The sequence below is a fragment of the Balaenoptera borealis genome (genome assembly GCF_965194805.1).
Source record: "Balaenoptera borealis genome assembly, chromosome: X".
NCBI lineage: Eukaryota > Metazoa > Chordata > Mammalia > Artiodactyla > Balaenopteridae > Balaenoptera > Balaenoptera borealis.
The window spans coordinates 15,710,713-15,724,929 of record NC_138881.1 but is presented as its reverse complement, the minus strand read 5'-3'; the positions used below and the strand labels follow the sequence as shown (position 1 = coordinate 15,724,929).

General features: G+C 41.2%; 1 protein-coding gene across 4 annotated transcripts in view; it reads right to left on the bottom strand.

The window, feature by feature from the left end:
* The window catches only part of CDKL5 (cyclin dependent kinase like 5), a 188,907-nt gene that overhangs the window by 86,050 nt on the left and 88,640 nt on the right, over positions 1-14,217 (bottom strand). For 2 of the 4 annotated variants that reach the window (XM_082375528.1, XM_082375530.1), the window contains exon 3: positions 9,381-9,471. The exons of the other annotated variants lie outside the window; for them this stretch is intronic. In XM_082375528.1, the coding sequence (XP_082231654.1) occupies positions 9,381-9,471 (91 nt within the window). The remainder of the gene's footprint in view (positions 1-9,380; positions 9,472-14,217) is intronic. 4 annotated transcript variants of the gene reach the window in all.

The window sequence follows — 14,217 nt, the reverse complement described above, 5'->3', positions numbered from 1 at the left end:
TGTTCTTCTCTACCTGGACACTCCCAGCTCAGTTGGAGCCCTTGGCATTCCCACCTGGGGTACTGCCTAACCTCCTAACCCTTTTAATGTCTGCCACTCAGCAACCAGGCTCTTCATTTGCAAAGGAAAATCTGATTTGACTGCCCCACCATTCCCCTTAGAATTCTCCCAAAACTCCCCTGCCCTAAGGACCACATCAAAGCCCCTTCGCCTGGCCAGCAAGGGATGCTCTCCAACCTCCTCTCCCTAGGTCTCCCTTGCTTGCTGAGCCCTCACCATCCTCACCACGATGTCTCCTGCTATTGAGCCTGTTCCCTTTCCTCCAAAAAGCTTGGCCCTCCCTGTGCCATTCAACCCTGCACTATCCCTTAGGCCTTAGCTCAATCCTCACTTCCTCAAGGAAGTCTTCCCATAGCCCCGTGGCTAGGTCTGAAGCCCCAAATGCTCTCTGAGCAGACACCTCTCCTTCATAACTTGTATTAAAGTGACACCTTCACATATTTATCTGATTCTACCATTGGACTGCAAGTATGTAGGTGAGAAACAAATGTATGACTGGTCTAAAGTATGCTGAGCGAGAGAGAAAGATCTAGTGCAAATGTCTCATGCACTGCATCACCTATTCAAACCTCACATCTTGCCGGCCCGTGTCATGTGTCTGTTTGGACGTCATTTACTAATTCTGCCACAGCTTAACAGAGAAATACCTTTTCCTACCATAATTTTAAAAAGAATAAAAGACATTCCTTGGTATACAAGGAACTAAAACAAACAAACACAGAATACAAATATACACATTTATTTTTTTTAAGGACAGTGTATCCCTGGGAGACTTATTAAGATAGATCTGTTTCCTCCTTTCTTCAGAAAGTTTCAAAAAATGAAGATAATGAAAGAACATAAGAGTCTTCAAAACTTCATCTGGCCCTCTCCAGAAGTCCTTCAGCAGGCAGGAATCTGAATAAGCTCTTAAAGTTCAGAAGAATTATACTGTCTTGATTAAGAATCTCTTTTGCTATTTGGCTACTCTGGCCTCCTGCAGATCTTAAAAAGGCACTGCAAAACCAATATCGCTTTCTTTTTGTTAAAAATTCTTCCATTGCATTGGTATAAAATGTTTGCAGTTACTAGGTTGCCAGTAAAATGATTGCAGTTACTAGGTTGCCAGTATTTATCAAGTTATATGAGAAGGCTTACTAAGTTAAAAAATTATTATTTATTGATTCATTTCTCCACCTGAAACAAGGATTGCTCTCCTTCACCATCACCTCTATTCCATTCTGTGACAAAACTAAAAGATTTCCTCTAGTCTGGCAAAACATAATATGAAAACAGAGATGTCACATAATTACTAATATCTAACATGTGTGTGGTATGAGATACTCCCAGTGAAGGAAATTGTCACAGACCCGGAACTAGCTAATACATCGCTCTCAGTGCTGTATAGTAACATGGTCCCCAAATCCTCAGTGCACACGTGCTACAAATGCTTCCAGTCATTTTGTATTAGCGGAGTTCCAGAAAATGTAGGAAGAGGAGTAAAGCTTGGGCCGATACGGAACAGAAAGAAGGGAAGAGCCTCTAGAGGTGAGATATAAGAACATGAGTTAAGTGGGAAGAGAAAATCAAAGGGAGAGGCTCTCTTGAAAATGTAAGCCACATTCTTAAGGAAGCCACTAGAATTTCCACAGTAAAATCCTGAACTGTTTTTACTTGAACATTACAAGTGAGTGTACCCAGTAAGGCTGTGAGACTTGGAGCCACCTAGATGGCTGACATCTGAGTGCCACAAATATAAGAATAAAAAACATAAAAGTCTAGGACCATTTAGCTGATAAATGCAAACAAACTCACACACCTAGAAAGCCTTTATAAGTACTTTTAATATGGCCCAGTATAACTGTTAGTGGATCAGCATCAACCTGAAAGGATATTGGCTGACAATGTCAAAGGATGTAACCATGACGAACTAAGGAAACTAGTTCATACAGAATTGTACACTTAAAATGGGTACCTCTCATTGTATATAAGAAGGTACATTCTTTGTATGTAAATTATACCTCAATAGAGTTTTTTTTGAATAGAGTTGATTTTAAATGCATCATTTAAAAATAATTCACCTCATAGTTATAGACTAATATAAATTGACTACCCTAGTTATTATGATAGATTAGGTAGTTAATGAAATGTTCAAAAAATAAAATGTAGGTATCAAGATAAAAGATGAGGCACCCAAAGAACAATTTTCACTAACCCCTCTAGCAAAGCAAATAGCAACTCTCTTCACTAGAAAGAGATAGGTGAACTTTCAAAACAATTTAGCTCCATATTTATAGATCATACAAAATTCTAGGTGTACTTGATTTCATACAGCCCACACTTCCAGACATTATGTACAGATGCTCTCAAACCACCTTGTCTACACCAAACTCAGACTTGGTATTGTCAGCAAATGAATGGAAATTTCAAAGAGTACATGGTAATAATGCCTGCCAGACAGCATTTCAGTTTAGTAATATTAACCATCATGTTCGTACTGTAGCTATTGTGCAATTGTGTTACAATTTTATTTCATTTTGCCTTCATTTTATAACAATGAATAGATAATGAGAAAATGAAAACTCCATTTCTAGTGATCAAGTAATTGAGACAAAGATAGCATTAATTAGGCATGCCAAATGCAGGCAATCTACAACCTCAATCAGACAATCATTGGATCTAAGCTGTGTTCAATAGTGGGCAAAATTTAAATGATGGAAATACATCCTCTAAGACTAAATCTAAGATGTGCCAAGAAAATGTAGCTCTTTAATTTTCTACAACTGATTTAACCTTGCTTTTCAAGCTCTGACCTTGACTTTAACTTGCATTCTATAGTAGCTCAGTCCTTGCTTGTTTTTAGTTTCTTTCAGGCAAACGCTCAGTTTCTCCCTTCAGATTTTCTCCCTGCTCCTACCAAGATGGCAGCTGGGTGTATGGATGTGGGTGGGGTTATGTAACTTCACTGTGGTAAGGGAAGGGCTCGTAGATAAACATGCACGGGCCCTTGTGCTGTCCCCTGGGGCTCTATGGTCCCCAAGACAAGGTTCCTTATAGGCCTGGACCCCAGACACCAGCCTGATGCTAATGTTGGACCCCATGCAGGCTGTGGGCTCAGGTATGTGCTCTTGGCTTAGAGCCCAGGGGTCTGGCCTGGTTGTTTGGCTCCTCAGTTTTAATTGGTAAAGCCATCTAGACGCTGCAATCTCATTTACACCTGCTACCTGGCCAACAACCATAGTGTTGCTATCAGCTTGCCCCTCAACACAGCATCCCCACTGACAGGTTCACTGGCTCTCAACCTAGCTATCTGGGGTGCGTAGTAACTTTGGGATTCCTTGGAAGACACTCACAAGCTGAAGGAGGCCTAGGCATCCTCTCTCTGCCTAACTATATCATGCCACATTTTACTCTGCTGTCACTGCTTCCATTGTGACGAGGCAACCTTTCGAGGCAGTTTCTTCCCTGAGTTCCAAGAGGGGAATGGGGCATAAGCGTCTTTCTCTTTTGGCTTTACCCTCAACCTACTGTCCTCCTAAACCCACAATTTCAGTCCCCTGAGGTGGTGGGAGGGGTGGGGGAAGAGAATGTCAAGACTTGCCTGCCTTAACTTCACCTCTTCTATCCACATTCCTTTGGCACCTGGAAGGGCTGTCTTTTGTTTCTCTTTTAAGTCTCAAAGGAACTTCCCCTATGAAGAGGTATTCACCCTAGTCTCTCACATGGAACCATGATAAGAAAAGATCAGGAGAGAAAAACCAATTTATTGACCAAAGATACATCACCAGGTATTCCAGAAAGATTATCTCGGTGAAATATATAAACATTCAGGTATAATGATAGAAGAATAAACAAAGAAAGGTTTAGAATTAAAATGGATTGATGATCGACATAAAAATACATGGTCCAAAGAAGGTAAACATCTATTTTCTGTTGAACTAGTTATAGAGACAGCTTGGTACAGATTCCTTGATTGAGAGAAGAACTGACTGTGCCTAACTCTCTCACGGCCAATTTTCCCAGTAAATTATATAGATACCATTGAAGTCAGCATACTAAGTTTTGCAGACATTGGTGGGTAAACAATGTACAGAACTCTAACAACAGCAAATTGTTATAGCAGCAATCATAATTGCTACTATAGAGGCAAGTTGCTCACTGCTTCCTGGGAGCCTAGCAAAAACCAGACCCATGAGTATAGACTCATACCTTCTGCTGAAGTTAGAGACAGTATAGCTAAAATGGTTATTAAGTCATTGCTTAAGAATATCTGATTCTATTCTGCTTTTATTAATCAATAAACTGATGAATTATGCATATGTATACATAAAATATAACATCTATGATTCTTGATTTTGGGCAAATACTTTGCCCTAATTTGACAATTTCCTATAAAATAAGAAAACGAGTAAAGCCTGGTAAAGAAAGCTAACACACTGTCAGGGAGGGGGAGATTCATGCGCACAAAGGTCTCCTAGAAATAGGACCTAAGAAGTGGCCAAAGCAGGCTGCTTTTATACTTTTTAGACAAAGAAACAATAAATTTGTGAGGAATTGACAGGACAAAGAAACTTGGGCTTTGGGTGCTCAATTAGTGAATAATTTTAAAAGAGCTTGGGCTTGGGGTAGTAAATTAAAGAAGTAACAAGGTTTATATATACAGGCTTCTCCGCTCCAGATTTCCTATCTCTGATGATAAGGGTGTCCCTCTACCTCTGGATACAGCGAGTGCACCTTTCACATGGGAGATTTATTTTCTGCTTTTAGGGGGACAGAGGTAGGTCAGAGTTTCCTTCTTGCATCAGCTGTTTCTCAAGCAACGTCAATTCAAAATAATCAATGTGCCATTGTGGCATATTTTGGGGTGACCCACCTTGAGTCCCAACACCACCGAGGCTTAGTCTTTTCCAATTCATGAAAAATATGCCAGGGTTTTAGGACAGAAACATGCTTAAGGAAACTCCAAAGTCCAAAAGCAACAGAAATTATGTTCTGTATAATATCTTTAGGGTAGTAAAGCATAAGGTCCTCAGGTGCGGGATTACTACGACACTGCCAAGATGTGAAAGGCTGATAGGTAAAGCAAGAGAAACTGAGAAGCTCCCTACTCAAATAACTGAGCTGGATTACCTCTAGGGACCCTGTGATCATGCTTTCTGACAGATCTGTTCACACATAGGCAGACAAGGAAACAGAATGGTACAACCAAAATCTGAAAAAAGTTCCAAGCCACACCTTTTTGCCATAACCATAATCCATGTAGAAAACTGAAAAGTGCATTCAACTTAGGTAGTAACAATTTTTCTTTTCTTAAAAAACTTATTTTCAAAGTATCTAGTTAATTTATTGAAAACTTGTTATGTTATGCATTGTTGGGAAAACTAGAAAATGCCAGATTCACTTTCTCTTACCATAGAGAGAGATGTATATCAAACATAAATCAGCAACCTGTAATATTTCTGAAAGAGCTAAAAGTCTGTCTTATCTTTATATCCAAGTAGCCAGCACTTTATCTTACATGTGATAGGTATGTAATAAAGGTCTGCTGAAGTGAACTGTACCATGTTTTCACACAGTCATGGAAGAGGAACTGTTTACCACCATCACATAAAGAAGCTGGATGACCTCATATATGCTACCTTAAGCACTAAAGCAAAAAAGAAAAGGAGGGGGAGGAGGGAGAGAAAAATTCCAAAAGTGGCCGTGCCTTTGAAACAACCATGGAATATAAATCTCAAGCAGTGCAATGTTTCAAGAGAATTAGCCAAAGAACACTGTAAACCTAACAAAATTCTGATATGTCTGGCTACTTGATGTCAAGATTATCACGGAAGCTTCCTAGTTGAAATCCTCTTCTAGTAACATTCTCCCAAGGCCTCAGTGAGGTCATCAGTTTTGCACCTAATAGATATTTCAAACATACTCTGCTTGTCAATCACTGGATTCAGGAAAAGAAACATATATTACATTTCATGCAGCCTGGAAGCTGTTCAAGACTTCCAGGATAAAGTTTTAATTCCATGCTTCATCTCCTAACTTTTAAGGAAAAGCACCCCTGCTCCTGTCACAGCTAATTATTCGCAGTTTCTCAACTGAGCTTTCACACATACTTGCTTTTATCTGCTCACACTCTGCCTCCAGCATTCATCCTTTCTTCATTCATTCATTTGTTCAATCAACAAACATTTCCCAAGCTCCTATTAGGTGACAGGCACTGTGCTTAGCAGTGCAGATACATAGGAAACAAGACAAATCGGGGGAGGGTCCCTGTTCTTACGGCAGTTACATTCTGGAGGGAAGAGACATAATAAGTGAACAAGTATCAGACAAGAAGATAACAGTAACTGCTATAAAAGAAAGCAAAACAGGTCAACTTAATAGAGTGTTGATTTGGGTAAGGGAGTACCCAAGGAAGTGATGTTTTAGCTGCTACTTAAATGACAGGAAGCCAACCCTGCTACTTCTAGTTAATTCTTCTTTTCCTCCTTCAAAACCCTCCTTCGGGAAGCACTGCATGATCCCCCAGCTTGTTTTGTGTGCTCCTCTCTTGCGGTCGGTAGCACACTAACCACACCTCCTACCAAGCTCTTACCACAACTTCCCTGGAATCTCTGGTTTGCAATCCTGCCTCAATGCCCACCTCAGACCACAGTTAAGATCCAAGAGTACAGGCACTTCACATAACTCTCACCCCTAAAATCTAGCAGAAAGGCCTCCAAATGGGTGGGCTGGGTGAATTAAGCAGTTCAATTGCTCTAAGTACTTCTTAAGGATCTTACAGGGACCAAGAAGAAATGAGGCAATGGACACACAGGGCATAGAAACGGGATATGTAAATTTTATCATAACTAAAAACATCACAGAAAATAAAGACTGAAATATTATTTTTGTTAAAAGGACCAATCCCCTGAGTTTTGAAATGATCTGTTTTGTGACATTTTCATTCTCTGTTGGCCCAAGAACTCCTCAAGGGCAAAGACCACACCTCAATCATTATGCTGTCATGAGCCTTTCCCTTCCAGAATGTGGGTTCTCTACAATCACTAATCATGTCCTTCCTGTTTTTTATTCCAAACATCCAGCAGGACCCACTATAGCAGGTGTTTTAACAGATGTCTGCTTAATGAATTACATTTTAAGTTTCAAAGCTCACTCCTGTGGTTTCTCTTGAGCCAGAACTAACAAAGAATCTTTATATATCAACAAATAATGTATTTAAACGGCATGGATGATAAATCAATACAAATTTGAAAAAGATATCTGCTTCAGATAAATCATGCAGTTATTCAGATAAATCACATAGTGAGAAAGTGCCTGTAGAAATTTAAGAACCAATGGTATGAAAAAACGCAAATTAATGGATGACTTTAAGAGACATCATACATTATTCTCTAACAAAACATGGCAGAAATTTTATATTCAACACTGTGTGTTTATAAGGAACAGAACAAACTGTTAGATTATACTATCAAGTACATAGAATATATATGTAAATGAAACTTGATTCCACATTTTAAATGAATGGAAAATTTTACATATTTTCACTGAAAGATCAAGTTAAAGGGCAGCACAAATCTTTTCTGAACAAAGGAACTTGGCTACATTATAACCACTTTATAATAAGCCCCTAAAGTAGAATTTAAATCTAAGGGCATGGATAATATTCATATAATGACTTGTGAATCACATCCTTCTAGTTATTCTACTACCTGTATTTGAACAAAAAGGCACCTAAAGCAATAGAAAATGTCACAACTGTATAAAGAACTGTGATAAATAATAGATATATCATAAAAAGTAATCTGGTTAAATTTTCTCTTGAGCCCTAAACAACCAAAGAAAAAGGCAGAAATTTCTAACAAAATCATTATTTCCTACTTTCAGAAACAAATAAAAAAATCTGATTAGAGGACTATATACTCCAGCTTAAAATATAAGATATGTACAGGTTATTTTTCATACTCCTGTTGCCAGATCTATCTATATGGTTTCATAAGAAAGAAAACAAAAAGTGTTTCTAATTAGAAACACTGTTTAATTACATTTAATTCTGTGATAATTTTCAGAAGCCCAGAAGCACTTCTTTCAGACACAATCTTGATTTCAAACAAATAATAATACAGCAAACTGAAAGTCAAAGGATGTCACACATCCAGAAGAAGTGTGAGCACTTCAGATCCAGAGCCACACTGCCTGGATTTGAATCCTGGCTCCACCATCTACTAGCTGAGAGACTTTAGGCAAGTTTGTTAACTTCTCGGTGCCTCAATTTCCTTTGTCTAATGGAAAAGCATCAATCAGCAGAGCATTAGACCAGAAAACTGGGTCTAATGATATCACTTATTCCTGAGGTTGCTATTAGGATTAAATGAGAGGATACAAGGAAAATGTTCAGAACAGAACATGAGCTAAATGTTATTACCGTTATTACCATCATCAAGTTCAAAATGCTCTGCTGCGGGGCATTCCCAAATCACTAAAGCAAGTTTCCAGAGGAAAGCCAAGAGCATGGGATTTGTCCCTGAGGGGCTTCTCCTGACCCTGGAGAGAACTAACAGTCCTTACTACATAAAGTCCAGACTCACAGCAAAGCCAAACTTCCCGTCCAATACTCTAATGCCAAAGAAAGCTGACATTCCTACCGGACTGGGAGGATTACGGGGCTGCAGCTTCTGCAGGAGGCAGAGGAGTGTCCAGGACTTGGGACAGTGGTGGTGCTTGAAGAGATCCCTCCAGTCTGATCACTAAGCACCAGAGCCTGGAGAGCTGGGGCCAGGGAACCAATGCCCATTGGAGGGCAGCTCCTGGCAAAGGGTTTAATGGTAACCTGAGTAACAAGCAATGGTAACAACAAAGCACTAAGGACTACGCCCCTTGCCCCATTTGCCTGGTATGTCATAAAACAAAGGAGGCTTGTATCAGTCCATGGGAAGCAAAGGAGCGCCAGTAATACCAACAAGCCAGGTGGTGTGGAGTTAGATTTAGTTTCATTTCTAAAATAAAAAATTGTGTTTCTACCTGAATGCCATGGGGCAAATTAAAATCTATTTCACAGGACTTCGACTCCATAAAACTGTGAGATCTCTGAAGGTAAGGACTAAGTCTCAATCACAGTGTCTGATACATGGTACATATGAAGAATGAACTGATGTTTATTATCACATAAATGGTGTTTACAGAATTTTCACACACACGAAAACCTGTACTTTTAGTAAAGATGGAGTAGCCCCATTTCTCCCAGGTCCTTCCTCTTAAAACTAAAAACCCCTGTACATAACACACAAAGATAGGAAGAAAGGGTGGAAAGGAGGAGGACGAGTGCCTAGAGACTTCAGACTCACACCACGGCAGTGAGTTCCCTGGCAGTGAGTTCCCTGGGATTCCTCATTGTCTCCTACGTATCCCCAACAGGGTGCCACAGAAGCCTCTGACCTGGAACCGACAAGAGGCAAATATAAAAAAGTGCCAAGAAAAGCCTGTTCCCACCGCTAAAAGACCAAGAAAAGGATGAGCTAACAATGGAAAATCTTTCTGGCAATACTCACCCTACTCAGGCAAACATGAATGGAAAAACTGCACCACCACCCCACTGAGGTTTCAGTGGGGCTAAGCGGGTAGACACTCTTACACACACACACACACACACACACACACACACACACACACACACACACACACCGAGGAAGCAGGAACCTAATCTTCCATCCCCAGCCTGGCAGAAGCAGGCAGCGCTCCATTCCCCTCTTGTGGTGTTGGTGGGTCCAGCCCCTGAGCTGATCTTCTATCTTTCCCTAGGCAGAAGCAGGCAACAGTACTCTGGCGCCCCTGCGAGGGTAGTGTCTGCAGGACAGAGCAGAGGCAGTGCGAATTAGTGGTCCACTTTCTCTGGGAAGGTATTAGCAGGGCCAAGTGAGGAGCTGAACACCTGCCCCATCCATCTGCAAGGAGGCAGTGGGAGTAAGAGCAACGCTTCTGCAGAGGTGGTATCAGGGGGGCCAAGCAGGAAACTGAACATACACCCCCCACCCGCCCCTCACACAATCCCGCAACAGGGAGGCTGCCTGCTTAACAAAAAAAAACCAAAAAGGATCCAGAGTCTCATAATATACAAATTGACCAGGATAGAATAAAAAATCACTTGTACCAAGGACCTGGAAAGTCACACCTTGAATGAGAAGAGACATCCACCAAGATGAAATAAATGTTGGAATTATCTGACAAGGATTTTAAAGCAACTCTAATAAAACTACTTCAACAAGCAACCCCAAAATGCCCATGACACAGACAAAAAATAGCCCCAACCAAAGCCTGCTCTCTCTCGAACTAAAAGACCAGAAAAGGAGCAGCCTAGCAAGATGGAAAACTTTTAGACAATAACCACTCTACTGCAGCCAGATGAAACAGTAAAAATTGTGACTCCATTCACACCAGCAAAGGCAGAGTGGGAAGCAGACCCAATCCCCTGCCAGGGTAGTGTCAGTGGAGGCCACGTGGGGAGCAGTAACAAGGCACACCTGCCCCTCCCGCCCCTCCTAACCAGGGTGGTCAACATGTTACCACATGCAAGTCCGTGCGCCCGACGCGCAGTGAGGCCAAACGATACCAAAACGTCAGCGTTTGGAGCAGAGAAAGGTTTATTGCGGGGCCATGCAAGGAGATGGGTGGCTCATGCCTTAAAAACCCTGAACTCCCCAAAAGCTTTCAACAAAGCCCTTTTATAAGAAAGGTGAAGGAGGGGTGTGGTTAGTTGTTGCAAACTTCTTGGTGTCAGATCCTTTGTTCTTGAGGTCAGGTCATGATGTTCCTGTAAACCTCCACCTAAACAAATGTTATTCCTTGTTCTGACAAGAAAGGGCAAGGTTCCAAGGATCGACTTTCGCCCTCCAAGGTCCAGGCCCTGGCTAAGAAAACGGGGTCCCTGAGCGGGAGCATTCATCCAGCACCCAGTCTGGGTCCTCCCACCAGTGCCCAGGCCCAGCTGAAGAGGCAGCTCTCAGCTGGCGGCGCCCGCCCAGCCGTCATCACTGAGGGAGCCAGGCATCCAGGACCCAGCCGGCCCTCAGGCTCCTCAGGCCGCCCAAAGGGGGTTGGGGAGGCGGGTCCTGTGGACTGTGACCCATGGAGACCGCCGCTGCCATTAGGTCAAAGAGGCGAGGATGGGGGACAGGTTTGCCGTTGCCTCAAGGCCTGGGCCTGGCCAGTGGGCAGCCGTGGCGAGGGCTCCGGAGCTCTTTGGGACACAGCCCACAGCCTGTCCCCTGGGCCCCCAGCTCACCTGACGGCCGCTATCTCTCTCTCATCGCGCTCTCCACCACGAGGACCACTGTCTGGCCAACCATTGGCAGAGCTCGACCTCTAACCACCATGCTAAGGATCTCGCGCTAACAGTTGTGCGGTAATGGCTGCGTGCTCTCGTGCTCTCAGCTGTGTGCCCACCCAGCCGCTATTACAAACAGAGGCCTAGTGGAGAGCCCAACTCCCAACCACACCAGTCACAAGGAGCCCCTCTCCAGTGGGTGTCAATGGAGGCGAACTGAGGAAACCAAATGTCCATCCCCATCTGGTGCCCCCGTCCCCTGTCAGAGGAATGTCAAAGGAGGCCAGATAAGACAGAAGATTAAATAAGGTCGAATCTAACGACATAATGTCCAAAATGTCTAGGTTTCAATAGAAAATGACTTGTCATGCTAACGACCTGGAAAACCTCAACACGAATGAGAGAAGACTATCGAGATGCTAACACAGAGATGTCAGAATTATCCAATAAAGATTTCAAAGCAGCCATCATACAAAGAAGTCTAAAGGAAATTTTAATTTCATATCACTTAATGAAAATATATCAAAATATGCGGGATGCAGCTAAAGCAGTACTGAGAGAAATTTATAGCACTAAATCCGTATGTTAGAAAAGAAGGTCTCAAATCAATAATCTAAATTCTTACCTCTACACTAGAAAAAGAAAATAAACCCAAAGCAACATGGAAGGAAATAATAAAGATAAAAGCAGAAAGCAATGAAATTTCAAACAGGAAAATGACTGAAAAAAATCAATGAAGCGGGCTTCCCTGGTGGCGCAGTGGTTGAGAATCTGCCTGCCAATGCAGGGGACACGGGTTCGAGCCCTGGTCTGGGAAGATCCCACATGCCGCGGAGCAACTAGGCCCGTGAGCCACAACTACTGAGCCTGCACGTCTGGAGCCTGTGCTCCGCAACAAGAGAGGCCGCGATAGTGAGAGGCCCGCGCACCACGATGAAGAGTGGCCCCCACTTGCCGCAACTAGAGAAAGCCCTCGCACAGAAACGAAGACCCAACACAGCTATAATTAAAAGTAAAAAAAAAAAAAAAAAAAAAATCAATGAAGCAAAATCTGTTTCCCCAAAAAAATTGATAAAGTTGATTAACCTCTACCAAGACTGATAAAGATTTTTAAAAAGAGAGAAGACAAAAATCATCAATATCAGGAATGAAATAGGGGAGATGCCTACAATCCTGTAGCCATTCAAAGGATAGTAAAGAAATACCACAAATTTTACACTCATAAATTTGACAACTTACAAAAAAATGGGCCAATTCCTTGAAAACCACAAGCTACCAAAACTTAACCAAGATGAAATAAACAATAGTCAGATAATTATTAAATACAGTGAATTTGTAATTTTAGAGTTTCCAATAAAAGAAATCTTCAGGCTCTGATGGGTTCACTGGAGAATTCTACCAAACATTTAAAGATGAATCAGCATCAATTTTACATAATCTCTTTGGATCCACCTCCTAGAGTAATGGAAATAAAAACAAAAATCAACAAGTGGGACCTAATGAAACTTCAAAGCTTTTGCACAGCAAAGGAAACCATAAACAAGACGAAAAGACAACCCTCAGAATGGGAGAAAATATTTGCAAATGAATCAACGGACAAAGGATTAATCTCCAAAATATATAAACAGCTCATTCAGCTCAATATCAAAGAAACAAACACCCCAATCCAAAAATGGGCAGAAGACCTAAATAGACATTTCTCCAAAGAAGACATACAGACGGCCACAAAGCACATGAAAAGATGCTCAACATCACTAATTATTAGAGAAATGCAAATCAAAACTACAATGAGGTATCACCTCACTCCTGTTAGAATGGGCATCATCAGAACATCTACAAACAACAAATGCTGGAGAGGGTGTGGAGAAAAGGGAAACCTCTTGCACTGTTGGTGGGAATGTAAATTGATACAGCCACTATGGAGAACAATATGGAGGTTCCTTAAAAAACTAAAAATAGAATTACCATATGACCCAGCAATCCCACTACTGGGCATATACCCAGAGAAAACCGTAATTCAAAAAGACACATGCACCCGAATGTTCATTGCAGCACTATTTACAATAGCCAGGTCATGGAAGCAACCTAAATGCCCATCAACAGACGAATGGATAAAGAAGTTGTGGTACATATATACAATGGAATATTACTCAGCCTTAAAAAGGAACGAAATTGTGTCATTTGTTGAGACGTGGATGGATCTAGAGACTGTCATACAGAGTGAAGTAAGTCAGAAAGAGAAAAACAAATATCGTATATTAATGCATGTATGTGGAACCTAGAAAAATGGTACAGATGAGCCAGTTTGCAGGGCAGAAGTTGAGACACAGATGTAGAGAATGGACATATGGACACCAAGGGGGGAAAACTGCGGTGAGGTGGGGATGGTGGTGTGCTGAATTGGGCAATTGGGATTGACATGTATACACTGATGTGTATAAAATTGATGCCTAATAAGAACCTGCAGTATAAAAAAACAAACAAAACAACTAATACTAAACTTTCATTGGGTTATTTGTATGGAAATATGTTAATATAAATGTTTCAGACATTACATGAAATTTCTAAAAATCTTATATTTGTATTTGTATGGAAATATGTATGGAAATATGTTAATATAAATGTTTCAGACATTACATGAAATTTCTAAAAATCTTATATGTTGTGGTATAATGTTATAAGTAATAATCCTAGTTATTACTTTAAAATGTATATCTCAGAAATAACTAATTTTCTTGTCAACTGCATTATTATGAACTCTCAGCAAATCTTTAACCGTGGTCATTTTTAAGTCTTTTGTCATTTACAGACAGTTCTGGGTGTACTCTGATGATTTTGCAAATATGTTCCTATAAAAGGGT